At 45.1% G+C, this 27,494-nt stretch overlaps 2 protein-coding genes across 2 annotated transcripts in view; one reads left to right on the top strand and one right to left on the bottom strand.

Annotated features, from left to right (window-relative positions):
* TCTN2 (tectonic family member 2) overlaps nucleotides 1–25,521 on the bottom strand; it is a 56,337-nt gene extending 30,816 nt beyond the window's left edge. Inside the window, exons 1-6 of the mRNA XM_077461856.1 lie at nucleotides 25,289–25,521; nucleotides 19,190–19,294; nucleotides 19,000–19,076; nucleotides 15,711–15,906; nucleotides 4,934–5,034; nucleotides 255–454 (exon numbers count right to left, since the gene is read on the bottom strand). Coding sequence (XP_077317982.1) covers nucleotides 255–454; nucleotides 4,934–5,034; nucleotides 15,711–15,906; nucleotides 19,000–19,076; nucleotides 19,190–19,294; nucleotides 25,289–25,370 — 761 coding nt within the window. The 5' untranslated portion in view covers nucleotides 25,371–25,521. The remainder of the gene's footprint in view (nucleotides 1–254; nucleotides 455–4,933; nucleotides 5,035–15,710; nucleotides 15,907–18,999; nucleotides 19,077–19,189; nucleotides 19,295–25,288) is intronic.
* A 23-nt stretch (nucleotides 25,522–25,544) lies between these two features.
* The window catches only part of ATP6V0A2 (ATPase H+ transporting V0 subunit a2), a gene marked incomplete in the record, with an annotated part of 78,906 nt that continues 76,956 nt past the window's right edge, over nucleotides 25,545–27,494 (top strand). The window contains 1 exon segment of the mRNA XM_077461855.1: nucleotides 25,545–25,779. Coding sequence (XP_077317981.1) covers nucleotides 25,663–25,779 — 117 coding nt within the window.

Raw genomic sequence — 27,494 nt, 5'->3', positions numbered from 1 at the left:
CCTGCGGAGTTCCTTTAACATTGTTAACAAGTAGGACCATGGAGAATTGGTGCTGTTTTTAAAAGGCAACAGGGTGGACACATTGAGGATGATGATGATGATGAACCCAAAGCTTATATATATATATATATATATATATATATATATATATATATATATATATATATATATATATATATATTTTTTTTTATACTTATCTTAAAACAAAATATTAAATACCATATAATGAAATGTTCACACTAATGGATGCTTACATAGTGTTTCCCTGATAGAAATAGCCAAGAAATGGAGAGTTATCAATGGAGGACTGAACACACAGGAATGGAAACCAGTCTGGTGCACGATTCTTTTCCTGGACGCTACAAAGCTGGTCAAATGGTGGAGAAACATTGCCACCAAAAACTCCAGAGTAACAGGAACCATTAAAAAGTGCTATCATGCTGGAGTTGCATTCCTATAACAACATAAGACAAAACATATTTTGTTAACAGTGCTTTCAAAGTAAAGACATTAAACTATTCATACAAAGAGTGCGAAAATGGGGGCCTGAATATAATTCCAAGAGTTTGCGGCAAGTATCGATAATTGTATTGATTATAAAACATACCTTAAATAAAATTTAAACCCTCTTCTTAGGGACTATACTTATTACTCTGCTCCATGCACCCTGCCCATGCGTATATACCATATCTGAGACCAGCAAACTTTTCTATCAGAGCTCTCCAGAGCCAAAATCCTATGAGAACCATGGTCTAACTATGACCCTATCATACTGTACAATATTGCAACTCCCTCGCACAAAGGCCCCATGAGACCACCTAGCCACTTACCGACGAGTTGTCAGGTAAGTAAAATGGGGGGGGGGGGGGCTGGGGGCGCAGGCAGTGTCAGATGTTTTTTCACCTTAATGCATAGAATGCATTAAGGTGAAAAAACATTTATCTTTACAACCCCTTTAAGGGTTTGGGCGATTTCACTCACACATATCCCACAGTTAGATTGCATATAAGTAGGTCAGTTGCATACAGCTAGATTCTCCTCACAGAAAGCAGTACACACAAAGCACTGTGGGTGACGTCACTGGCACCTCCCATATTCTACTAGCGTATAGCCTGCTTTAGGGAACTCTCAAGACTTCTAACCACCTGGTGTTCCATCCCCCTGTCTTGATTCACGGAATACACATTATTAAAGTGTCATATCTACTCCTTAATGACATCGGAAAATGGGATAAAATGTGGACAATAGCAGCAAAATGCTCCACCAATATCTTGGGCCAAGAAAATGCACATAAAGCACTATTCTTGTGGTATATGACCCTGAACTACATGGCCAAATTCACTTCTATTGTCTCTCCACTTTGTTTTCAGAGATGCAAGGCACAGGACCACTCTACTCCACATTTGGTGGCAGTGCCCAAAAGTTAAAAAAAAAAAAAAAATACGGATACAAGGTTATAACCTAATTAAAACCAGTGCTAATCAAAATATAGTTTGTAACCCTTGGGAAGCATTAAAGCAGAACTTCACCTGAAATTGGAAGGTCCACTTACCCTCCTGCTCCCCTCTTCTCATTGCAAACTCTTTTATTCGCCGTCCTTTCTAAGGCGGTATCTAATTCAGGGCCAAAGACTAAAGCCGCGTACACACGGGCGGACTGTATGGCCTACTTAGTCCGTCAAAACACATTTCAGCGGACAGTCCGCTCGTGTGTGGGCTTCAGCGGACTTTTTCAGCGTGCAGTCTGGCGTACTAAGTATTTCAGAATTTCCGTAATACTGTCCGTCATACTATGGTTTCAGCGGACAATCCGCTCGTCAGTAGGCTAGTTCGATGGACTAAGAATGGCGCATGCTCAGAAAGGATTTACACGGCGAAAGGTTGCATTGCTGTGTATTGGACTTCCTATTTCTAGTCCCGTCGTACGTGCTGTACACGTCATCGCGCAAGCTTTCGACGGACTGTTTGTGCATCCGTGTGTGGTCAAGTCTGTTCATTCGAAAGTATGACGGACTGTCCGTCGGATTGTATGACGGACTAAGTAGGCCATACAATCCGCCTGTGTGTACGCGGCTTTAGTCTCCTGTAAAAGGGACACTGCACAGGCGTGTTTTGGACACCATGCCTCCCCCCAAGTTTTCATCCAGACTGACCTCCTAGCTGTGACGGAAAGCGCTGCAGTCTTAGCTGTAAATTTTACGGAAGTAGCTGCATCAGAAATGAAACTTGTCACCTAGAAAAGCATAGGGAAGGTTTTTAAGAGCTCCCCCCTAGGAGTGCCTGCTTTTAGGTGTTCTTGTAGTTGTGATAACCAGAACTCCAGATTTCTAGCCACACAAGAAGTGGCTAGAGCTGGTTTCAGGCCTGCCATAGAAGCATCCCAGGTCCTTTTTAAGACTATGTCTGGTCTCCTGTTCATTGGGTCCTTTAAATGACCCATATCCTCGAAAGCAAGGTCAGACTGTTTTAACACTTTGGACAGAGGGGCGTCTAGTTTTTTTTCTTCCCAGACCGGCTCTGGGCTCCTGTCGAAGGAAAATCTTCTTTTCAGGGACTTTGGAAAGAAGAATTTCTTATCTGGTTTTGCCCACTCATTACAGACAAGGTCAGAAAGTATCTTATGTATAGGGAATACTTTTGTCTTCTTTTTCCCCAGGGCCTCATATATCTTATCATGTCTGGACAATTGAACTTCTTCTTCATCAATTTCCAGCGTATCATAAATAGCACTCAACAGCTCATCTACTTCCTCAAGAGACAGCTTGTATTTTGCAGCTTTGTTAGCTACAGCCTGATCCTCATCCTGGTCTGAGCCTGCGTCAGAGGATTCAGGGCTAACATGTGGCTATACTCCCTAACTGTACGGGGCTCCTCGGAGCTGGGAGTTGTAAGACCTGGTGAAGAGGCAATCGCAGCTGCTCTACTGGTGGAAGCAGACGTGCTTACATTTGCGATTAACTCCCTGAGAGATTTAAAGGTTGACACCATCTTATCTTTAAAAGGAGCTAAGGAATTTAGCCAAAGGAGAGGCTGCCTCTGTTTTAAGTGAGCCTGCAATACACTGTCTGCATAAAGATTTGTTAGAGCCTGAAGATAGCTTGTTTCCACAATTAGGGCACTTTTTGTGGCCTGACTTGTCCTCCCTTGGAGCCTCCTTAGCCTGAAAATAAAAAAAATAGATGAACTCGGCATCAAAAACCCTTTAACCCTCTTCAAAAAACCTGTGCTGCAACCACCAAACTGCATATACCCGGGACAGTGAGGTATCCACCATCATGGGGTACTACAGGTCTCAGCCTTACAACTACCCACATGAAAAATCACAGTACAGGGCTTGCTCAGCAGCCTACCTGGGTTTGGCTGGTGCCTGCGTCCGCCGGAGCATCCTGGGGATTAGCCACCATGGTCCCCCCGTCTTGCTCCAGATCCCGCTGCTAGTCTGGTATTGCTGGACATTGGTCGGGAATAGTAGGCCCAGCCTGGGCTTTCCCCTTCCTCCTTAACGCCTCCGGAGACCCAGAACCGGAAGTCTCGGCACACAGTGATGATGTAGTTCTGCCGGAAAAGACGCAAATGGCATCTCCGGCTCCCACCAAAAATGAACCTGGGGGAACCTGCCTCACCCTGTCTCTGGCACACCTCTGCACTGGAAGAAGGCGGGGGGGGGTAACAGGGTCTGCTCCTTAACATGCTGGACGGTACCAGAGCCTTGAATAGGATAAGGTAGGAACTTCATTGGAGCTGATGGATAGGATCCAGTCCTCCCCCCCCCCCCCCATGCGGTCTCCTACTCCCTTCAGGCAGCCCCTGAGAGATGAATTCCTCTCCTGGTTCCTGGCAACATGTTTCTCCGATGGAGGAAACACAAATGACTGACCAGGGACCTGAGGGACCGCCTTTTGAACTGTGGCAATGTGTTTCCTGTGTCGATGGGAGGGACTCCATCCCTCAAGGGCTGTCCTGGACGACAACTGGGGAAAAAAAAAATCGAATAGTTCCATAGTTACTGCTTTTGTCTTTACCTCTCCACTCTCATTTTTTGTTGGTCTTTACTAAGCTCAAACTGCCAATTCTTCCCAGTCCTAACATTGTTAACTATAATGGTTTTATTATTATTATTATTATTATACAGGATTTATATAGCGCCAACAGTTTGCGCAGAGCTTTACAAAATGAAGGCAGACAGTACAGTTACATTACAATTTGGTACAAGAGTAATCAGAGGGCCCTGCTCATTAGAGCTTACAATCTAAAAAGGGAGGGTCAATTGTTACAAAAGGTAATAGCTGTGGGGGTGAGCTGATGGAGGAAGTAAAAACAGTGTATTAGTTAGAAGCAGGATAGGCTTCTTTAGAGAGAAGGGTTTTCACTGATCGCCTAAAGATGGTTAGATTAGGAGATATTTGGACAGATTGGGGGAGTGAGTTCCAAAGGATAGGAGAAGCTCTCGAGAACTCTTGGAGGCGAGCATGGGAGGTGGTCACAAGGAAGGTAGAGAGCAGGAGGTCTTGGGAGTACCAAATAGAGCAGTTTTGGTTGATATTTTAAGCCTAGTTGTGCATGGCTTTGTAAATTGTTGTTAGTACTTTGAATTTTATTTGTTGGGCGAGTGGAAGCCAATAGAGGGATTGGTAGGGAGGGTTAGCAGACACTGAATGGTTGGTAAGGCGGGCAAGTCTGGTAGCAGCATTCATGATGGACTGGAGGAGGGATAGCTTATGTAAAGGTAATCCAATGAGGAGAGAGTTGCAGTAGTTAAAAGGTGAGAGATAACCAGGGAGCAAAATTAGAAGCTTTGTGGTGTCATTGGTAAAAATAAGCCATATTCTGGAGATGTTGCAGAGGTTGGGGCAGCATTATTTGGACAGGGATTGGATGTGGGGCTAACTCCAAGAATATATAATACAAAAGCACATGATTGAATAAACTCATACCTGATCACAACAGCAGAGAATGTCACATGCTCCAGCTGTCAGGTTACATGGGCACGATCCTAGAGGTTGGTACACTTGATTGGGTATCACAGTCTTATTATCTGTGTACAAAAACAAAACATTTTTGCTTTAATTCTAAATTTACATCATTTAAGAGGCATTCCAGCCTATACCATGCAAAATCATCTGCTAAAGTAGAACTATAGGCAAAACTTGTTTTCCATTTAGGATAGAGTAAGGGGGAGGGGGGGGGGGGGTTTAACCCCCGTCAGGATTTTTTTTTCACAAGAAGTGAGAGGAAATCCCTGCAAATTAAAGCAGAACTTCAGGATTGAAAAAAAAATCCCCCATCAGTACACCCTCCTCTCCCCACACAAAACACTAAACAGTTATTACTTTTGTGAAATTTCTTACCGTTTAAGAGATATGACTGATTTCATTTTCAGGAAGTCAGCTCTGTGATTCAGAAAATGCATCATCTTTTCTGGCAGGGAGGATCTCTTAGAACAGTGATTGTATCGTATCCTCTTCTCTCTCTCTAACTGTAATCAGACTACATTTCCCACAAATCCTTGGGATGGGAGTGAATGTGGGAGGTACACTAGGCTTGTGCATGTAAATGTCAACTCGCTCACTTCAACATAAATCACACCCCTCATTCTGCAGCCAGCAAGCCATACATAACACACGGTATGATAGGTTACAGCCTTATAAATGAAAAGCATTTTAATATAAATGCAATGCAAAGCATTTTAATATAAATACAAACCGGTGCTGCATATCAGTCCCTGATGTCCCGCCCCCTGCCGTTATTATGATTGACAGCGTACTGTGCCAATATATGGCACAATCTGCACAGTGCACTGTCAATCATAATAACAGCACAATTGGCACAGTGCACTGTCAATCATAATAACAGCACAATTGGCACAGTGCACTGCCAATCACAATAACGGCGGAGGCGGGACATCAGCGAGCGGTGTTCTTGTATACAATACCCGACACAGTGGGAGATCCCTGTTGTGTCATACAACTGATTACTGATAATAATCCCCGCTCCCAGATACCAGGCGGGGGGTGGCGACGACTGTCAGGGAGCAGAAGAGGAGGAGGAGGAGGGGGAGGAGGATGATGAGGATGAGGAGGATGAGGAGGAGAAGAGGAGAAGGCAGACACCTCCTCTGTGGGTGGCACAGACCGGGGGCTGCGAAACCCCTTCCGCCCACAACATGTCTGTTTCCTCCCTGCTCTTTCAGAGGACTACAACGGCGCGTGTCTTACAAACAGGAAATCCGCAGGCAATAACGTTTTTTCAGCAAGTTCAGCAGCCTATTACAGAGGAACTACAGAGCTCAGAAGAACATGGATGGTGAAGGTAGGAGATCAGCAACAAGGACATGGAGAATAAAAAAAATCTCCAGAACTATTGTCCCCATAAGAAGATTTTTCCTTTATTACTTTTCTGTGGACAACCAAAAATGTTATGATTTTCTTTTCCTTCCACTTTCAATAATAATGGTAAACATGACAAATAGAGAGGATGAATCTCCTTAAAGAAGAAGTAAAGTCTCCTTGTTTAATTGTACCTACAGGTAAGCCTATAATAAGGCTTACCTATAGGTACTGTAAATATCTCCTAATCTTGACCATTTAGGTGATATTTATATGCACGCAGTCATTTGCGCCTGCATTCTGAAGGACCGGCTCCTAAGTGCATTCGCAGTAGCGACATCATCGCGGCTCCGGCCAATCACAGCGTCAGAGCCCACGAACCTGAAAGAAACACTGGGGATGATGTCAGACATTGCAGCGGAGTGCGGGCGCTTCTACAGGGCTTTGTTCTATGGGAAGTGTTTCAGAAAGAGCTAGTATGCGATGCATACTAGCTCATTATGCCTTTTTCTTACAGGTTTATTTAACTCATCTTGTTTCAACTGGGTAAATGAGTTTTTCCATTTACCGATATGATCCCAAAAGACGACCAGCCATTAAAAGCAAAAGCAGCAAATTAAAAGCAGCTTGATGCAACTTTTAGGCTAGGTTCACACCTATGCATGTAGCTGCAAGAATCATCGCTTCTGTTCCCACACCCGCAGCCAAAACGCGCTGCTCCTATGAGAATCGCGGGGCTGCTATTCATTCAGAATGGCATCTCCACATGTTTCAGCATGCAGTGCGTTTGCAGGAACCGCAGGGAAATCAAATCGCATGGTCAAAAAGATGAAATGATTTCCATGCGCCTTGTGTTTTTAAAAAGAGTGCATGCACTTTTGTTTTGCGGAAATGCAGGCACAGCAGCCTATTAAATGAACCGTGCAAGCGTGACCCTCATAAAATGCGGCAGCATGAACCTAGGGTTAGGCAAATCAAAGCAAGCCAGAAGCAAAATTGCATTTGACTTTACAGATGTTATATATATATATATATATATATATATATATATATATATATATATATATATATATATATATATATATATATATATATATGACCCTCGTCTACATCACAGGCAGAAGAGACCACCAGATTACCAACAAAATGGACTAAACCAACTGGTGCATTACAACAATAACATTAAAAACTAAAGGAATGAGCAGGTAGCCTGGACTCCCTGTTTGCATTTTAACCACTTTAAGACCGGACCATTTTGCTGGTAAATGACCAGAGGTCTTTTTACACTTTGGCACTGCGCTGCTTTAACTGGTAATTGCGCGGTCATGCAATGTTGTACCCAAACAAAATTTGCGTCCTTTTCTTCCCACAAATAGAGCTTTCTTTTGATGGTATTTGATTGCCTCTGCGATTTTTATTTTTTGCGATATAAACGTAAAAAGACCGCAAATTTTGAAAAAAAATGATATTTTCTACTTTTTGTTATTAGAAAAATCCAATAAACTCAATTTTAGTCATACATTTAGGCCAAAATGTATTCAGCCACATGTCTTTGGTAAAAAAAAAGTCAATAATTGTATATTTATTGGTTTGCGCAAAAGTTGTCACATCTACAAACTAAGGTACGTTTTCTGGAATTTACGCAGCTTTTAGTTTACGACTGCCTATCTCATTTCTTGAGGTGCTAAAATGGCAGGGCAGTACAAAACCCCCCCAAATGACCCCATTTTGGAAAGTAGACCCCCTAAGGAAATTGATAAGAGGCATGTTGAGCCCATTGAATATTTTATTTTTTTGCCTCAAGCGATTGAATAATGACAAAAAAAAAATTTTTTTTTTTTTTTTACACAAAGTTGTCACTAAATGATATATTGCTCACACATGCTATGGGCGTATGTGAAATGACACCCCAAAATAAATTCTGCTGCTTCTCCTGAGTACGGGGATACCACATATGTGGGACTTTTTGGGAGCCTAGCCGCGTACGGGGCCCCGAAAACCAAGCACCGCCTTCAGGCTTTCTAAGGGCGTAAATTTTTGAGTTCACTTCTCACTACCTATTACAGTTTTGAAGGCCATAAAATGCCAAGATGGCACAAAACCCCCACAAATGACCCCATTTTAGAAAGTAGACACCCCAAGCTATTTGCTGAGAGGCATGTTGAGTTCATGGAATATTTTATATTTTGCCACAAGTTGCGGGAAAATTACAAACTTTTTTTTTTTTTTTTTTTTTTCACAAAGTTGTCACTAAATGATATATTGCTCACACATGCCATGGGCATATGTGAAATGACACCCCAAAATAAATTCTGCTGCTTCTCCTGAGTACGGGGATACCACATATGTGGGACTTTTTGGGAGCCTAGCCGCGTACGGGGCCCCGAAAACCAAGCACCGCCTTCAGGCTTTCTAAGGGCGTAAATATTTGACTTCACTCCTCACTACCTATTACAGTTTTGAAGGCCATAAAATGCCAAGATGGCACAAAACCCCCACAAATGACCCCATTTTAGAAAGTAGACACCCCAAGCTATTTGCTGAGAGGCATGTTGAGTCCATGGAATATTTTATATTTTGCCACAAGTTGCGGGAAAATTACAAACTTTTTTTTTTTTTTTTTTTTTTTCACAAAGTTGTCACTAAATGATATATTGCTCACGCATGCCATGGGCATATGTGAAATGACACCCCAAAATAAATTCTGCTGCTTCTCCTGAGTACGGGGATACCACATATGTGGGACTTTTTGGGAGCCTAGCCGCGTACGGGGCCCCGAAAACCAAGCACCGCCTTCAGGCTTTCTAAGGGCGTTACAGTTTTGAAGGCCATAAAATGCCAAGATGGCACAAACCCCCCCCAAATGACCCCATTTTGGAAAGTAGACACCCCTAAATTTAGGGGTACACTAGTGAGACTAGGTAATAAATGGCGGGTGCCCTGAAACTATAAAAAAATAACTAACCAACCAGCGTCACCTGTAACAGTTATATGGTGATCACTGGTGAAAGGGTTAACTAGGGGGCAATCAGGGGGCTTTATGCGGTAGTATATGGGGGTCCCTGGCGCTATAAAAAGCTGCGGCGAACCTAAATACCTACTTGCCTAACTAGCGTCACCTGTGACACTAATACAGCGATCAGAAAAACGATCGCTTATTAGGCTGGGTTCACACTGGAGCGATGCGGGAACGCCACGAATGCGCGGCGGGTTCCCGCATCGCATGCCTCCCGGCGGCAGTTCACACTGCCCTATGCGAACTGCTGGGAGTGTCAGTGAAATGTTACTGACACCCCCAGATCAGTTCGCATATCGCAGTGCGATCTGAAAACTCGGATCGCATGGTGTGAACACCCATGCGATCCGATTCTGCTGCGGGCCAAAAAAAGGGTCCCGTGCGAATTTGCGGCGGGTGCGGCGGGTGTGGCGGGTGCGGCGAATGGCTGAACTCGAATCGCACAGAGATCGGATGTGATTTGCACTGCAGTGCGGTGCGAATCACATCCGTTCTCAAACCGCTGCAATCTGAACCCAGCCTTAGTGACACTGGCGACGGGGGGTGATCACGGGGTTAAACCTTTATTGGGGGGGTTAGGGGGGTACCTTAGAACTAAAGGGGGCTAACCCTAACTGCCCTAACAGTTATTAGTCACAAATGACACCCGCCGGGTGATCAGGGGGTTAAACCTTTATTAGGTAATAAATGGCGGGTGCCCTGAAACTATAAAAAAATAACTAACCAACCAGCGTCACCTGTAACAGTTATATGGTGATCACTGGTGAAAGGGTTAACTAGGGGGCAATCAGGGGGCTTTATGCGGTAGTATATGGGGGTCCCTGGCGCTATAAAAAGCTGCGGCGAACCTAAATACCTACCTGCCTAACTAGCGTCACCTGTGACACTAATACGGCGATCAGAAAAATGATCGCTTATTAGGCTGGGTTCACACTGGAGCGATGCGGAAACGCCGCGAATCCGCGGCGGGTTCCCGCATCGCATGCCTCCCGGCGGCAGTTCACACTGCCCTATGCGAACTGCTGGGAGTGTCAGTGAAATGTTACTGACACCCCCAGATCAGTTCGCATATCGCAGTGCGATCTGCAAACTCGGATCGCATGGTGTGAACACCCATGCGATCCGATTCTGCTGCGGGCCAAAAAAAGGGTCCCGTGCGAATTTGCGGCGGGTGCGGCGGGTGTGGCGGGTGCGGCGGGTGCGGCGAATGGCTGAACTCGAATCGCACAGAGATCGGATGTGATTTGCACTGCAGTGCGGTGCGAATCACATTCGTTCTCATAAACCGCTGCAATGTGAACCCAGCCTTAGTGACACTGGCGACGGGGGGTGATCACGGGGTTAAACCTTTATTGGGGGGGTTAGGGGGGTACATTAGAACTAAAGGGGGCTAACTCTAACTGCCCTAACAGTTATTACAGTCACAAATGACACCAATGCAAAAAAAAAAAAAAAAAAAAAAAAATGACATTGGTGTCACTGTGACTGGGGGGCAGGGGTAATTGGGGGGGTGATCGGGGGGTAAAGGGGGGGTGTGAGTGTGCCTGGCATGTTCTACTGTGTGTGTAGAGTGTTGGTGCAACTCACCGATCCGCTCTCCTCCGTGTCGGAACGGAAAATACCGACACGGAGGAGAGAATACATCACTTCCTCTCCTGTGTTTACATTACAGGAGAGGAAGTGATGTCACGGGGGATTTCCATTCGTCGAGAGCGATCGCGAGGGGGTGGCCATGAATGAATGGCCGTCCCCTCATCCCTGATCTCTCCCGAACGAATGCCGACCGCCGCAGGCACCGGGGGGGGGCCCGATCGGGCCCCCCACCCGCGGGCAGGCATGGACTTATATATACGCCAATATGCCTGCCCGTGCCATTCTGCCGACGTATATCGTCGTGCGGCGGTCGGCAAGTGGTTAAAGTATAATTTTTAACCTTTTTATATTTGCATTTCGTCTGTAGAAGCAACTCAATGTTAGCCAATGTGTCTATGCACACTAGGATGTTAGGAGGCATATTTTAAAGTAGTTGTAAAGGCTTAGGCCGCGTACACACGGGCGGACTGTTCGCCCAACTTTGTCCGCTGAACAGTGTTTCAGCGGACAGTCCGCTCGTGTGTGGGCTTCAGCGGACAGTTTCAGCGGACAGTCTGACGAACAAAGTTTTTCGGAATTTCCGTAAGACTGTCCGCTGAAACTTGGTTTGAGCGGACAGTCCGCTCGTGTGTAGGCTTGTTCGTCAAACTAAGTTCCGCGCATGCTCAGAAAGGATTTACACGCCGAAGGTTGCATTGCAGTGTATAGGACGTCGTTTTTCGAGTCCCGTCGTATGCGCCGTTCACGTCATCGCGCACGCTTTCAGCGGACTGTTCGTTCATCGTGTGTGGTCAAGTCCGTTCATGCTAATTTTGAACGGACTGTTTGTCAAACTGTTTGACGAACCTAGTTGGGCGGACAGTCCGCCCGTGTGTACGCGGCCTTAGAGGTTTTTACCTTATTGCATTCTATGCATTAAAGTGGATGTAAACTCTTCATACACCCAGTGAAGCAAACATCCTTAGATGATACACAGAGATGAAACAAATCTCCCTACATAAGTTTTACATCCATATCTGCTGTCTTCACATTTATATACGGTTTAGAAAGTTCAGATTGTGTTAGGAAATTTTCTCTTCCTGTTCAACACAGAGTGTGATGTCTGGGCATACAGCCAAGATAGCTAAAATTGCTCATTGGAGAAAAGGAACACACACCCTCTCAACATAGACAGAGACTCTCAAGCCGGGTTCACACTGGTACGGTACGACAATCGTACCACTTTGGATCCGACTTTGCCCTGCAACTTGAAGTCAGACTTTGCTGAACAGGGATCCGACTTTGATCCCCAACAATACCAGGCTCTGCGTCTGGTATGAATCTTTAGGGGGAACTCCACGCAAAAATGTTAAAAAAACAAAACAAACAAAAAAAACGCCATGGATTCCTCCTCAAGGAGCATACCAGGCCCTTCGGACTGGTATGGTTTTAATGTGAACCCCCACACCATTTGGTCCCCTCACCATATCAGACCCTTATCCGAGCACACAGCCCACCGAACTGTACCAGGCCGTATGCCCTCAATGCGTGGTGGTGGGTACTTTGGGGTAGGGGTGCCCATGTTGATATAGACAAGGGCCTCTTCCCGACAACCCTGGCCGTTGGTTGTCCGGGTCTACAGGCGGGAGACTTATCAGAATTTGGAAGCCCCTTTTAACAAGGGGCCCCCCAGATTCCGCCCCTCCACCCTATGTGAATGAGTATGGGGTACCCTTACCCATTCACAAAAATAAAAAAGTATCAAAAATAAAACAAACACAGTACACAAGTTTTTTTTTAAGTAATTGTCAGGAAGAGGCCCTTGTCCTCAAGCATGGGAACAAAGTGATTTGGGGTGGGGGGGGGCAGGGCCCTCCTGCCCCAAAGCACCCACCCCCCCATGTTTAGGGCATGCGGCCTGGTACGGTTCAGGAGGGGGGCGCTAGCTCGTGCTCACCCCCTTTCCTGACCTACCGGGCTGTGTGCTCAGATAAAGGTCTGGTATAAATTTTGCGGGGGACCCCCATGCAGTTTTTTTCGGCGTGGGTGGGGGGGTTCTCCTTAAAATCCATCCCAGACCAAAGGGCCTGGTATGCTCTTGGAGGCTGGGTTCACACTTGTATGACAAACGCTCTGACATTGGGAGCTCATGTCGCATGATGTGTGCAAATCAATGATTCCCTATGAAAGCTGTCCTAACTGGTCTGACACAAGTCAGTCTGACTTTGAAAATGCCCCCTGCACTACTTTGGTCCGACTTTGGTCCTACGTCAGCCCATTAAATATCACTGAAGTCGGATCAAAGTAGGATCCTTGTCCTAACCATCCAAGTTGTGACATCTGACACAGTGATTACAGCAGCAGTAAAAGGAATTTACAATCACACTGGGATTGTTTTGATTGGTCAAAAGGACAAGTTGTACTATCTCAAAGTTGGAGCAAAATCTTAATTTTGTTCATTCAAGTCGGATGGAAGTAGGACCGAAGTAGGACAGATGTAGCAGGGCAAAGTCATATACCAGTCGTGTCATATCAGTGTGAACCCACCCGAAGGGGGAACCCATGCCGAGTTCCCCTTCAAGATCATCAGAGCACAAGTTGAATGTTGGTTAAGACGGCGATCCGACTTTGATCCGTCTTTAATGAGAATCAATGGGCTGAAGTAGGATCAAAGTAGTGCAGGGAGCATTTTCAAAGTTGGATCGACTTGTGTCAGACCAGTTAAGACGGCTCCCATAGGGAAACATTGATTTTCACACGTCATGCAGCATGAGCTCCCAATGTCGGAGCGTTTGTCGTACCAGTGTGAACCCAGCCTCAGAGGTGTTTTGTAACAGGGCAAGCTGCCTGCTAACCTGCTAACTGTTTCTAACTGCTGCCTGCAAACCCCCACCCACACAAATTTCAGGCTGCTTTTATCTGATGTGTCTGAGAGTTCTCAGGAGTTATCAGGCTGATAACAGAGGAACTTAGCTCTTTGAAGAGAGATAACAAAACACTGTAGATATATGTGCCCAGCTCAAATTTCATGAATTGGGTTTATATCCACTTTAAAAACCTTCTCTGCTGCATACGTTTCCCCAGTCCCTCCTTTATAGTTACCCAAGCTCGATCCTGATCCAGCGACGTGCACGAGAGCTTTAGCTCTCCCAAGTCTGTCCGATTTCACTGCACAGATTGGTAACACTGGCTCCTGTTGCTGCCAATCAAATTCTGTGATAAGCGAGAGTGGCCAAGTCACCCTGTCTGTGTCAATGTCGGCTTGGGAACGAGCCTGCATGAGTGCCCCCCGGGGAAGAGGCTTCCCCTGAGGGCAATTGCTAAAGGAGGAGGAGCTAGGAGAGCCACCGGGACCCCAGAAGAGGAGGATCGGGACTGCGCTGTTTAATACCATTTCACAGAGCAGGTAAGTATAACATGTTTGTTATTTTAAAGGAAATCCTTTAAAATAACAAACATATTAAAAAATGTGAAGGTTTAAAAGAGGTTGTAATAGTTGAATTATTATTTTTTTAAATAACAAACATATCATACTTACCTCCACTGTGCAGTTCGTTATGTATAGAGTGGCCCCCGATCCTCGTCTTCTGGGGTCCCTCGGCAGATGTCTTGGCTCCTCCCCGCAAGAGCTAACCCCCCCCTCAGAAAGTGCTCTCTCAAGGGGGTTAGCTTGCGGGCGTGCTCCTGTGGATACAGTCGGCGGCAATAGCCGCCGACTGTATCCCTCTGCCCCACCCCCCAGCGCGCCGCATCATTGATTTGATTGACAGCAGTGAGAGCCAATGGCTGTGCTGCTATCAACCATCCAATGAAGAGCCCAAAAGAGCTGGGGGAAACCAACGCGGGATCGCGCCCACAGAGATTTGGGGCTCAGGTAAGTAAAACAGGGGCTCGGGGGTGCCGGAGAGTGCAAGGTGTTTTTTCACCTTAATGCATAGGATGCATTAATGATAAAAAAACACAAAGTTTTACAACCCCTTAAGGCTGGGTTCACACTGAAGCGATGCGGGAACGCCGCGAATCCGCGGCGGGTTCCTGCATCGCATGCCTCCCACACTGCCCTATGCGGACTGCTGGGAGTGTCAGTGAAATGTTAATGACACCCCCAGATCAGTTCGCATATCGCAGTGCGATCTGCAAACTCGGACAGGAATCGGATCGCATGGTGTGAACACCCATGCGATCCGATTCTGCTGCGGACCAAAAAAAAGGGTCCCATGCGAGTCTGCGGCGGGTGCGATGCGAATTCAGCCATACTATCTGTATGGCTGAACTCGCATCGCACAGAGATCGGATGTGATTTGCACTGCAGTGCGGTGCGAATCACATCCGGTTCTCGTAGCCGCTCCAGTGTGAATCCAGCCCTAATGTCGTTTTAAGCTCAGTGTTTAGAGGCAAAAAAAACAACAACAAAAAAAAAAAAAAAACACCTGCTTTGTATTTTTGAGAGGAGTTTTCTGGCAGAAAAAAAAATGCTAAATGCTTCTAAATTCTTGTACAAAAAAGCTCTATTTGAGTATTTTTTGTTTTCCTTTTTGCCAAAAGTACTGGCATTTTTTTAAGCCCAGTGTACGCGACCAAATACACAGTATTTATCCTAAAAATGACAATCGTAAACATTGTTTACCAAGGATTTCTATAAGGCACTGTGGAACAAGGTTACATCCAATTGATTTGTGTAAAAACAAATGCAGTGGCGCAAATGAGAATAAGATTCAGTTCAGTGTTAGCCATTGCTGTTGTTGTCCCTGAATAGTACGCATACAAAAAAATGACATGTTTGTTTCACCCCATTACCTGATACAAGCCCTGTAAAGGTGGTGTTGATATAAATTTCAGCATGGATTAGTAGACTGCTGATAGGAGCGTTATTCTCACAAGCTGTAACTTGAAGTGTTTCCACGATACACAGATCCTCAGTGCAACAATTCGTTTCATCGATGGTACAGAGAGTAAGATTCTTCTGTGATGTCACTGTGACTTTAAATACATTCTGCCAGAAATATGCATTGCTCATTATATGCATATGCATGCAATATGCATGTTCATTTTTATTTGTGACTTATTTTTTAGATCACAGATATTAACGTTGTAATAAGCCCAAAAGCAAACATTTTATATATTGCAGCTTACAATCCTTAAATGCAGTGGCTGGATTAATTTTCTTCTTATTTTTTTTTTTTTTTTTTTTTTTTTTTTTTAGCTTTATCCCCCCTTTACTTTCACCTGGTGATCTGGCCAGTAACACACTTCCTGTCTTAGGCTGAGTTCACACTGGTGCGACATGACACTCGTCTTACTTTGGATCCGACTTTGCCCTGCGACTTGAAGTCAGAGACGCATCTGAGTTCAATGAATGGAGATCCGGCTAGGATCCCCGCCAATACCATTTTTATTTTATTTATTTTTTTATGGTTGAACTGGACGGACTTGTGTATTTTTTCAACCTGACTGACTATGTAACTATGTAGTACCAGGCACTGTGTTTGGTATGAATCTTGAAGGGGAACTCCACGCCAAATTTTCAATAAAAAAACGGCATGGGTTCCCCCTCCAGAAGCATGGCAGGTCCTTCGGTCTGGTATGGATGACGTCAGAGCCTTATGAAGTCACAGCCCGGGGCATGATGGGCCGGTGATGTCATGAGGGGCGAGGTCACCGGATGACATCACCCGGTGACCATGCCACATGCCTATATAAGTTGTTGCGCATCACGCACATGGCATTACAGCGGGAGAGAGCGGCGTGTCAACATCGCAAGAAGACGACGGAGAAGACCGGACCAACGCTAGAAAAAGAGCGGGCAAAAGAGCAGAAGATAGCGCAGGAGCCCGGTAGAAGACACACCGGAGAGCAGGAGAAGAACCGGTGACCAGGAGAAGAGGCCGGAGAGAGCGGAGAAGTCGGAAGAGACCCCGGAGCTGCCTAAAAAAATTACTTTAAAAACCGGTCTAGTGTGTTTTTTTTTATTGACACTTTCCCCCCCCCAGGTGAATGGGTAGGGGTACGATGTACCCCATACTCATTCACATAGGGCAGGGGGCCAGGATCTGGGGCCCCCTTATTAAAAGGGACTCCCGGATTCCGATAAGCCCACCACCCGCAGACCCCGACAACCAATGGCCAGGGTTGTCGGGAAGAGGCCCTTGTCCTCATCAACATGGAGACATGGTGCTTTGGGGTGGGGGGGCCGCAGTGCACCCCCCTGCCCCAAAGCACCCACCCCCCCATGTTGAGGGCATGCGGCCTGGTACAGTTCAGGAGGGAGGGAGGCCCTCGTCATCCCCACCCACTTTCCTGAACAGCCAGGCTGCGTGCTCGGATAAGGGTCTGGTATGGATTTTGGGGGGAACCCCATGCCGTTTTTTCAGCGTACGGGGTTCCCCTTAAAGTCCATATCAGACCGAAGGGCCTGGTATGCTCTTGGAGGGGGAACCCATGCTGTATTTTTATTTAAAATTTGGCGTTGAGTTCCCCCTCTAGATCACACAAGTCGCATGCCAAAGTTGGATCAGGCAAGATGGGAATTCGACTTTGATCCAAGTTCAATGATATTCAATGGGCTGAAGTAGGATCAAAGTCGGACCAAAGTAGTATAGGGAGCATTTTCAAAGTCGAACCAACTTGTATCGGACCAGTTAATATGGCTCCCATAGGGAAACATTGATTTTTACACGTCATGGGACATGAGCTCCCAATGTCGGAGCGTTTGTCGTACCAGTGTAAACCCGGCCTTAAGAAGTCTCCAAACTAGATGGAGGAGCAACAGAGACGCTTTTGGACAGCAGCATTGTTATCCTGGGAAGAAGGTAGTATTAGTTAGCTATACTAGCAGATTTAGATGGACTTGACTAACAAATTAATGCATTTTAAGCAGATACAGCAAACATTTTTTTTTCCTTTTTTGGAATAAAGGTTTTAACTCTTGTCAGAGTTAAAGTAGAACTAAAGATAAAACTTATTTTTTCATTTTAGATAGAGCAAAGGGAGGATTATAACCCGTCTGATTTATTTTTCCTGCCGTGTCCCATTGCAGAGATTTACCTTCACTTCCTGTCCCATAGCCAAACAGAAAGTGAAAGAAAATCCAGACAAATTAAAAAGATATGTAAAGGTTTTTTTTTTTTTAAACAAACGTGTCATACTTACCTCCTCTGTCCAGCTGGTTTTGCACAAAGTGGCCTGAGCCTCCTCTTCTGGGGTCTCTCATCAGTCCTCCTGGCTCCTCCTTTTCTCGAGTCCCCCATTAAAAAGAGTCGCTCTCCCTCGGGGCATTCATGCGGGTGCGCTCCCATGTACTGCTGCTGCTCGGCCCTGCCCCCCTTCTCCCGCATCATTGGATTTGATTGACAGCAGCGGGAGCCAATGGCTGCGCTGCTATCAATCTATCCTATCAGAACCTGAGACAACAGCTGTAGCTGTTGTGCTCCTCCCCATCGCTGGAAAGACCGGGTTCAGGTAAGTAAAAGGGGGGCTTCTGAATCACAGAAGGTTTTTCACCTTAATGCATAGAATGCAATGCAATAGAATGCATTAAGGTAAAAAACCTTGAGGGTTTAAAACCCCTTTAGGGAATCTCTTGAGCCCATTCCCAGGTCACCAGAGCCCTCTTTAGGAAGTTTTCACCTCTATTACTTTTCTGGGGACAATTTTCTTTTACTTTCACTTTCAATGATAATGGTAAACAGGACAAAAAGATGGTGAATCTCCCTAATGGGGACACAGACAGGTGTTCTAATCCTTCTCTAGTCTATCCAAAACTATAAAAAAAAGAAAAAAAAAAAAAACCTGCCAATTTTGCTGCACAGCTTGGTCTGTTATAGGGAGTTGAAAAATTACAGACTTACTGGCCAGATCCCCAGGTGAAAAAAACAAACAAAAAAAGAAACCTAAAAAACACAATAAACCCACCCACCAAAAAATAAAAAATAAAAAATAAAATCCACCACCACAAACAAAAAATAAATAAATAAATGCTGCCACCACATCTGAGCATCGGTAATTTAATAAACAAGAATAAATCATAGTTATGTAAAAGGTTAGCAAATATAATTTGTACAAAGTTCTTTGAATTTATTTTACTCACAGTTTGTGTCCCAACATAAGTTGAAGCCCAGTTGTCTATATTATTATTCCCACTGCAACTTTCCACAGGTGCAGAAACTAAAATTACAAAGTAAAAGTCAAGTTTAGTGTTATGTAGATGTTCTTGTAAGTAATTGGGGCTATAAGAATATGTATTTGTTTTAATATAGAGGAGACAACATTCAACTTACTGGTATCTGTAATGACAGCAAGGGACAAATTGACAGAAGAGGCATTTGTAACAAGGTATGTAGTTACTTCAGGTCCAGACATAAATATTGTAGAAGGAAAGAAACCTGAAAGGCAGATGATCAGAATTAGGAAGGCACCTAGAATTTGTGCAAATTACATTATTATTTACAATTGAGAACAAATCTTTAAAGATTCAAATAAGAACATGCTTATACCATTAGCAGCATAGTTGCTAACTTTATAAAAATAGGATTTGTATAACAGCTTACCTGTAAAATCATTTTCTTTGATGTACATCAGGGGACATAGAGCCATAGTAATAACTATGTGGGTTATATCGGACCATCATGTGCTGGACACTGGCACGGCCCTTAAGGCGTGAACTTCCCCCATATAACCCCTCCCACTACTGGGAGTCCTCAGTTTTGTAGCCATGTCCCATAGCAATGGCAACTGAAGGGGGAGGGGGGGGGTCTGAATCAAGGAAACAGGAGGCCAGAGGATTCATACTGCAGCGCAGCCTGCACTGTATGCTGTGCCCAATATCCTCATGACCTTTAATATCGATTTGATAAAGTCGGATAAACGTCTGAACTAAAGACCAAGTCGTGGCCTTACAGATCCAAGCCAAAGAGGCCCGATGATGCACCACCCAAGAGGCACTAATCGCCCTGGATGAGTGTGCTCTTAATATGAGAAGGAAGAATTTTCTTCTTTAAGCTGAAGCTTGAACAATCACTTGACAACTCCATTTAGAAAATAGTGGATCTTGACGCTGCCTGTCCACATCTTGGACCCTCTGGCAGAACAAACAAAACCCGTGTTTTGCGAACCTGAGCGGTAGCCTTTAAATAGATTCTGATCGCTCTTACCACATCAAGATACTGTAGTGCTCTCCCTTCCCCAGATTAATGCTCTGGGCAAAAGGAAGAATAATATATTGGTTTAAATGAAAACCTGTTACCACTTTTAGTAAGAATTCAGGATGAGGACATAAAACCACCTCATCCTTATGCATGATGAAATATGGCTCTTACAAGACAGAGCCGTTCCGATACTCTTCTAGCAGAAGAAATGGCAAGCAAAAAAGATTATCTTTTTTGTCAAAGAACCAAGAGAATTTCTCGTAAAAGTTCAAACGGCTGATTTAACAAAGCCGATAAGACCAATCTTAAATACTAAGGATTTAGAGGTGACCTGATAGGGGGGAATAAACCGTGTTACCCCCTGAATAAGCTACACACCAAGAGTGGGAAGCAAGAGGCCATAGGAAAAGAAATCGACATGGCCTGGATCTGGCTCTTGATAAAAGTCAAGGCCAGCTTCATTTCAGATCCCAGACTATTGACATACTTCCTGGGGTGCCAACCCCTGGATCCATACCAAGAAACCTATGCCTTCCAGATTCTATAGTAAGTGATTCTTACTATAAGTAAGTGATTCCGGAAGCCGACTTCCTGGGATTAGTCAAAGCAGACACTACCAAAGGAGATCACCCATGATCTTTTATAGAGTGAGATTCAACAGTCAAACCTGTTAAACTCCTTGTCCGTAAAGTAGGATGAAATACCAGACCTTGTGCAAGAAGGTCTGGCTACAATGGCAGACTCCAAAGGACTCCTACTGCCATCTTTATGATCTTGATAGATTAAGATCTTCTGGGACCCGGCTGGGGCCACCAGAATCACCTCCTTCTGTCCCTGCTTAATCCTGCGGAGAAGGTGGGGAAGTAGCAGAGCTGGAGGAAATGCATAGATCAGTTAAAACTGATCCCCTGGAAAGACTAATGCATCTGTTCTGCCTGCTAGCGGACCCCTTGCTTGACATAAAGTTGTCGACCTTATTAATGAATCTGGACGCGTATAGGTCCATGTCCGGAGTACCCCATCTGACATATTGCTAGGAAGATGGGGTGAAGAGATCATTCTCCCAGAAATAATTGTTGGCGTCTCAAGTAGTACGCCTGAAATATTAAAATTACCGATAGGCAAGGAGTGTTGTGTTCTGCCAAAGATAGAACATTATTGACCTCTTTTTTGGGCTGCACGACTTCTCGTGCCTCCCCTGGTGATCGATGTAAGCCACCGCCGTGGCTCTGTCACTGAATCCTGTCAGGACAGTCCCGTAATCTGACCGCCAAGATTCTATGGCCAGATGTACTGCCTGAAACTTCCAACAAAGTTGATAGGCAATGTTCTCTAACCTGGACCATCTCCACTGGACAGAATCTTCTTCCAGGGCTGCTCCCCAGCCTAGAAGGCTGGCATCTGTTGTTAACACCTTCCAAGATAAATGTTTTCCCTCCTGCTGGATAACAACCACCAATTTAGGCTCTGATCTATGTCGGGAGACAAGCGTATTGGAAACAAACAAGGCCTGAATCCTCTTTATTTCAGACCGACAGGATGGTGTCTTGAAGCAGTCTTTTAAAAAAACTACGCGTAAGGGACGGCCCTGAAGGAGGCCACCATTTCCCCTAAAAATCTCCTGCAGCCGAATGAAGGAATTTTCCTTTAACCTGATAAAGCTCAATTAGTCCTACAATGAAACAGATTCACGACTGGGGTAAGAATACCTTCTTCTGTATGGTATCTATAACCAGCCCCCAAGTAACCTCTGTAGACATGTCACTGGAGAAGTGATCGAGGGGGTGTACATCTCACCTAGGTTGCTACACAGTGTGAGATGGTAAATCCAGGATGGATCAGTTTCTCAGTTTCTCACCACCTCCTTGATGGTTTTAAGGAGAATCTTCCTAGGCTGAGAATCCAACCTAGAGATTTCAGATATCTACAGCTGAGATCAGACTCTGGTTTTAGACCTGAGACTGAATAAGCTATTAAAAGTAGATCTTCTAATAGGCTAGGACCGTTATGCCTTGAGCCCTTAACCTGGCTAAAGGAGGTGTCAGAATCTTTCAGAACACTCATGGTGCTGTGGCTAAGCCGAATGGCAGTGCCACAACTGAAAAAAATAAAAATAAATTATATTTCAAACTGGAGAAATTTCTGGTAAATGGGAAACTTTGGCACATGGAGATATGTAACTCTCCTCCTTGCAGGATGGACACAGCCGATCGAATTATGAAAGGATCGAATTTGCAAGTGCCGATTCAGTCCCAGCATCCTCCGGGACTGGAGGCTGGGGGGAGGCACTGCACACAGAAGATGTTTTACCTTCATGCATAGTAAAAAAACTTCTGCCTTTAGAACCACTTAAAAGTAGCATTCCAGTAAGATCCTAAAGCCCCATACACACTATCAGATTTTCTGCAGCTTTTTCCTTCAGATTTACCAAAACCATATAATATGAGGTCAAACCTTAGGCGTTTCAATTTGTATGCAATCAGACAGGCCCTTGCACTACACGGTTTTGGTAAATCTGAAGGAAAAAAAATCACCCCTATTCTGAGCCTATTCTATCTACCTACCCTGTGAAAGGAAAGATGTCTATACCTAGTTTAAGGGGGCTCTGGTTTGGTCCTGTTCCCAATGCTGACTTCAGTGTAGAGGGATGAACAGTCGACAATGGCTGCCCCTCCCCCCCCATAGTAAGCCTAATGTCTCGTACACACGACTGAACTTTCCGGCAGAATAGGCCCGACAGAATCATTCCGTCGGATAATCTGATAGTTTTTCTTTAAAAAATTAAGATGGACTTAGAAATAGAACATGTTTCAAATCTCAATTCCTATCGGGAAAACCGTTCGTCTGTATGCTGGTCCGACAGATCAAATACAGGGCAGCTATTGGCTACTGGCTATTGAACGTCCTCTTCTAGTCCCGTCGTACGTCATCACGTTCAAAACAAACGGACTTTCAAACAGAAATTTAGTCTGTTCGTGTGTGGGCAAGTCCGTTTGTTTGGAAGTCCGTCATAACTCTGTTGAAAGTCCGTCGTGAAGACCGTTGGACCTTTTCTGCCGGAAAGTCCGGTCGTGTGTACGCGGCATAAGGGTGATGTCATTGCCCAGGTTCTGCGACAATCTGTCCCTCCTGGAGAGATCATGTGACCGAACTGGAGCACCCTCAGAATAGGCAAGTATAAACTGCTTTCCTTTACATGGTAGCTAGAATAGCCTTAGTATGGGGGTGAGATCAGATTTAGGTATATTTAGGATTTGACTGGAATGCTACCGTAACACTAAACTTTTTTTTAAAGCATCCCTATGGAGATTTTGGATGTTGCCATTCCACGAGCGCATGCAATTTTAAAGGCATAACATAAGTATCTATTTACTCATGGTAACATCATCTTCCACATTATACAAACAAAGGGTAACTATTGTGATTTGTTTTTTGTTTTTATTCATTAAAGTGTATAGTTTAAAAAAAAAAAAAAGTGTATAAAAAGACAGCTGCACAATTACGGTGTGACATAAAATATTGTACCAATTGCCATGTTATTCTCTAGGGTCTCTGATTATATATATAATCAATCTCAATGTTTGGGGGTTCTAAGTAATTTTCTAGAAAAAAAATACTAATTTAAACTTAAACATAAGGTTCCAGAAAAGGCCTGTTCAGCAAGTGGTTAAGATGATAGGGAGGGCCAGGAAGAAGCTCTTCTAGGCTCTGTGCATAATGAATTGCCAATGTTTTCTATGGGATCCGCTCACACCGGTGTGAGTCTGCTTTTGGAACATAGATTTGTGCAGGGGGTCCCTGGACACTTTGTGCATGGGTCAAGTCCTGCAGGAACACATGGGAACGGAGTTCCTGTACTTTTTCCACAACAGGAACTCAGTTCCCGTTAGCAGCCGCGTCCTGCAAGACTTTGAAGTATGCGAGCTGTGTGGCAGGTGCTACACCAGCAGCCGCCGCCACAGCTCGCAATAGTAAGTGCCGCACACCAGGGGTGGACTGACCATTCAAGCATTGCCAGTAGGGGGCCCCATGACAGCTTCCTCTTCGATCTACCTGTCAATCACAGCTAGCCGATGGGTAGATCAGGTCCCTGCTGCTAAGAGATTGTATTTAGTCTGACCTCTCGTGATGCGCTCCTCCCCGCCGACCCCTTCTGATTTTCTGTCTCTTCATCTTCCCCCCTCCCCCAGTCTCCTGCATACTTGCTCTATGTGTCCAGCTGAATACCCCCCTCCTCTATCTTCAGTACCATATGATGAGAGAACCCAGAGGGGGAGCACAGCTATTCTGCTCACAGGACATGCAGGGAGAGAGGTGAGGTGAGCTGAGGGAAGAATATCAGTTTCGGGTGGTAAGTGAGCACAATACCTGGCAAAGTTTAATGCCAGGAGGGAAGTTTATGTGGAAATATGTGAAGGGTTGGAAGAGCAGCGAGTGTGTGTTGGAGCCCTGCAGAGTTTGCAGCCCCCCAAGCTAACATACATCTCCTAAGCAGGAACACATCACTATCTCCCCAAGCATTCTGTCCAGATAATGTGCAGTTAATTTATGACCTTTCCGTTTAACCCTGTGTTATCCAAACTCTGTTCAATGAAAAGTGTAAACTCACCACATAAACACTCTATATACAAAATAACATTCCCCAATAAAGATCAGAACATGATGTTCACATTTGCATGGAAGCATTGAATGAATGCTGATTATTCAGAGAATTACCGTATTTATATTTATTGAGGATTTTTTTTATTTTTATGTACTAATAGTTAAGCTTCATACACACAATACCAAAATTGGATGAAAAATACCACTTTTGAAGCATTCGTGCATATGAGCGTATCTTTTTTTTTTGGTGGGGGAGTGGATCTTGGGTGGGAGTTCCCACACTTTTTTCCCCAGGATTTGACCCCTGGGTCCCAGGACATTTTGTGACGGGGGTCCCAGGACACTTTGTACAGAATACATGGAAACACACATCAATCTGCATAGATGCAAAGCGTGCCCCCAGCTTACTTTGTATACATTGCACTTTTACTGTAATAAAGGCAGGCTCTTGTATCAATGTGAACCTAAATCAGAGAGGAGCACAGGAGAAGCCTTGGTGGCTGACAAATGTCGGAGTTGGCGCCTTGTGGGGTCTGATCTCTGGCATTTCCCCCATATCCTACCCGGCAGTGCTGGCCTGCACTAAGAGTAAGCCGCAATAAGGGAAGAGCAGCCATGCTTATTCCTCACCTGTGATGATCTGACCTTCTGTCCCAGCTGTCAGCACCACCATGCCTATGACAAGTAGCCCTGGAGCCCCCCGGGCCGCCATCTCTCTGCCCTCCGCACACTCGGGTTGCTAAGATGCCATGTCAATAGGAGCGTTGCGTTCCACAGTAACCATGGTCCCATCCACCAATCACCCCGAGAGCCAGAGTCACGTTGTCAGATCCCTTCAGCCAGCAAATCCCCCAGGGCGGGCCGTCTACTCTGCGTATCATTGGAAGGCTAGCCATCCCGGAAGTGCTGTGTGCGGAGTGAGCAGTGGAGAGGAAGCGACGTGGAGTGTAGTGGAGAGTTTATCGGTGACACAGGAACCTGGCCCAGAGCGGCGGACACACACCATGGGCTCTCTGTTCCGGAGTGATCCTATGTGCCTGGCACAGCTCTTCCTACAGGCCGGCTCAGCCTATGATTGTGTCAGCGAGCTGGGGGAGATGGGGCTGGCAGAGTTCAGGGATGTGAGTATTCGCTGCCTTCTGTGTGCCCTGATTTCCGGTATGCTCCTATGTTCTAGGAGAGAATGGTGACCGTCCATAGTGACAGATATATGGAGCCTTCCATTGGTAATAGTGACTGTCCATAGTGACAGATGAATGGAGCCTTCCATTGGTAATGGTGACCGTCCATATTGACAGATGAATAGAGCCTTCCATTGGTAATGGTGACCGTCCATAGTGACAGATGAATAGAGCCTTCCATTGGTAATAGTGACTGCCCATAGTGACAGATGTATGGAGCCTTCCATTGGTAATGGTGACCGTCCATATTGACAGATGTATGGAGCCTTCCATTGGTAATGGTGACTGTCCATAGTGACAGATGAATGGAGCCTTCCATTGGTAATGGTGACCGTCCATATTGACAGATGAATAGAGCCTTCCATTGGTAATGGTGACCGTCCATAGTGACAGATGTATGGAGCATTCCATTGGTAATAGTGACTGCCCATAGTGACAGATGTATGGAGCCTTCCATTGGTAATGGTGACCGTCCATATTGACAGATGTATGGAGCCTTCCATTGGTAATGGTGACCGTCCATAGTGACAGATGTATGGAGCCTTCCATTGGTAATGGTGACCGTCCATATTGACAGATGTATGGAGCCTTCCATTGGTAATGGTGACCGTCCATAGTGACAGATGTATGGAGCCTTCCATTGGTAATGGTGACCGTCCATATTGACAGATGAATGGAGCCTTCCATTGGTAATGGTGACCGTCCATAGTGACAGATGTATGGAGCATTCCATTGGTAATAGTGACTGCCCATAGTGACAGATGAATGGAGCCTTCCATTGGTAATGGTGACCGTCCATAGTGACAGATGTATGGAGCATTCCATTGGTAATGGTGACTGCCCATAGTGACAGATGTATGGAGCCTTCCATTGGTAATGGTGACTGTCCATAGTGACAGATGTATGGAGCCTTCCATTGGTAATGGTGACTGTCCATAGTGACAGATGTATGGAGCCTTCCATTGGTAATGGTGACCGTCCATATTGACAGATGTATGGAGCCTTCCATTGGTAATGGTGACCGTCCATATTGACAGATGAATGGAGCCTTCCATTGGTAATGGTGACTGTCCATAGTGACAGATGTATGGAGCCTTCCATTGGTAATGGTGACTGTCCATAGTGACAGATGTATGGAGCCTTCCATTGGTAATGGTGACTGCCCATAGTGACAGATGTATGGAGCCTTCCATTCATCAGCTGGCGCTTCCACTGGTAACCATCCATAGTGACAGGTACATGGAGCCTTCTATTGGTAATGGTGATAGTCCACAGTGACAGGTGTAGGGGACCTTCCAATTGTCAGCTGGCACTTCCATTTGTAATGGTGACCATCAATAGAGACAGATATATGAAGCCTTAGATTCATCAGCTGGACTTCCATTGATAATAGTGACCATTAATAGTGACAGGTATATGGAGCCTTCCATTGGTAATGGTGACAATCCACAGTGACGGGTATATGGAGCCTTCCATTCATCAGCTGACATTTCCATTGGTAATAGTGACGGTTATATGGAGCCTTCCATTTCACAATGGTGACAGGTATATGGAGCCTTCCATTGGAGCCTTCCTCCAAGTAGAAATTAAGGCAGACTTTATTTTTTATTTATTTATATATTTTAATTCTACACGGGACAAATGCAAAGGCTGAA

This window comes from Lithobates pipiens, unplaced genomic scaffold (assembly GCF_037356315.1).
Source record: "Lithobates pipiens isolate NorthernLeopardFrog02 unplaced genomic scaffold, aLitPip1_a1.2 Scaffold_3, whole genome shotgun sequence".
In the NCBI taxonomy this organism is placed as follows: domain Eukaryota; kingdom Metazoa; phylum Chordata; class Amphibia; order Anura; family Ranidae; genus Lithobates; species Lithobates pipiens.
The sequence above is the reverse complement of the archived record's forward strand: the minus strand, read 5'-3'. Positions and strand labels throughout refer to the sequence as shown.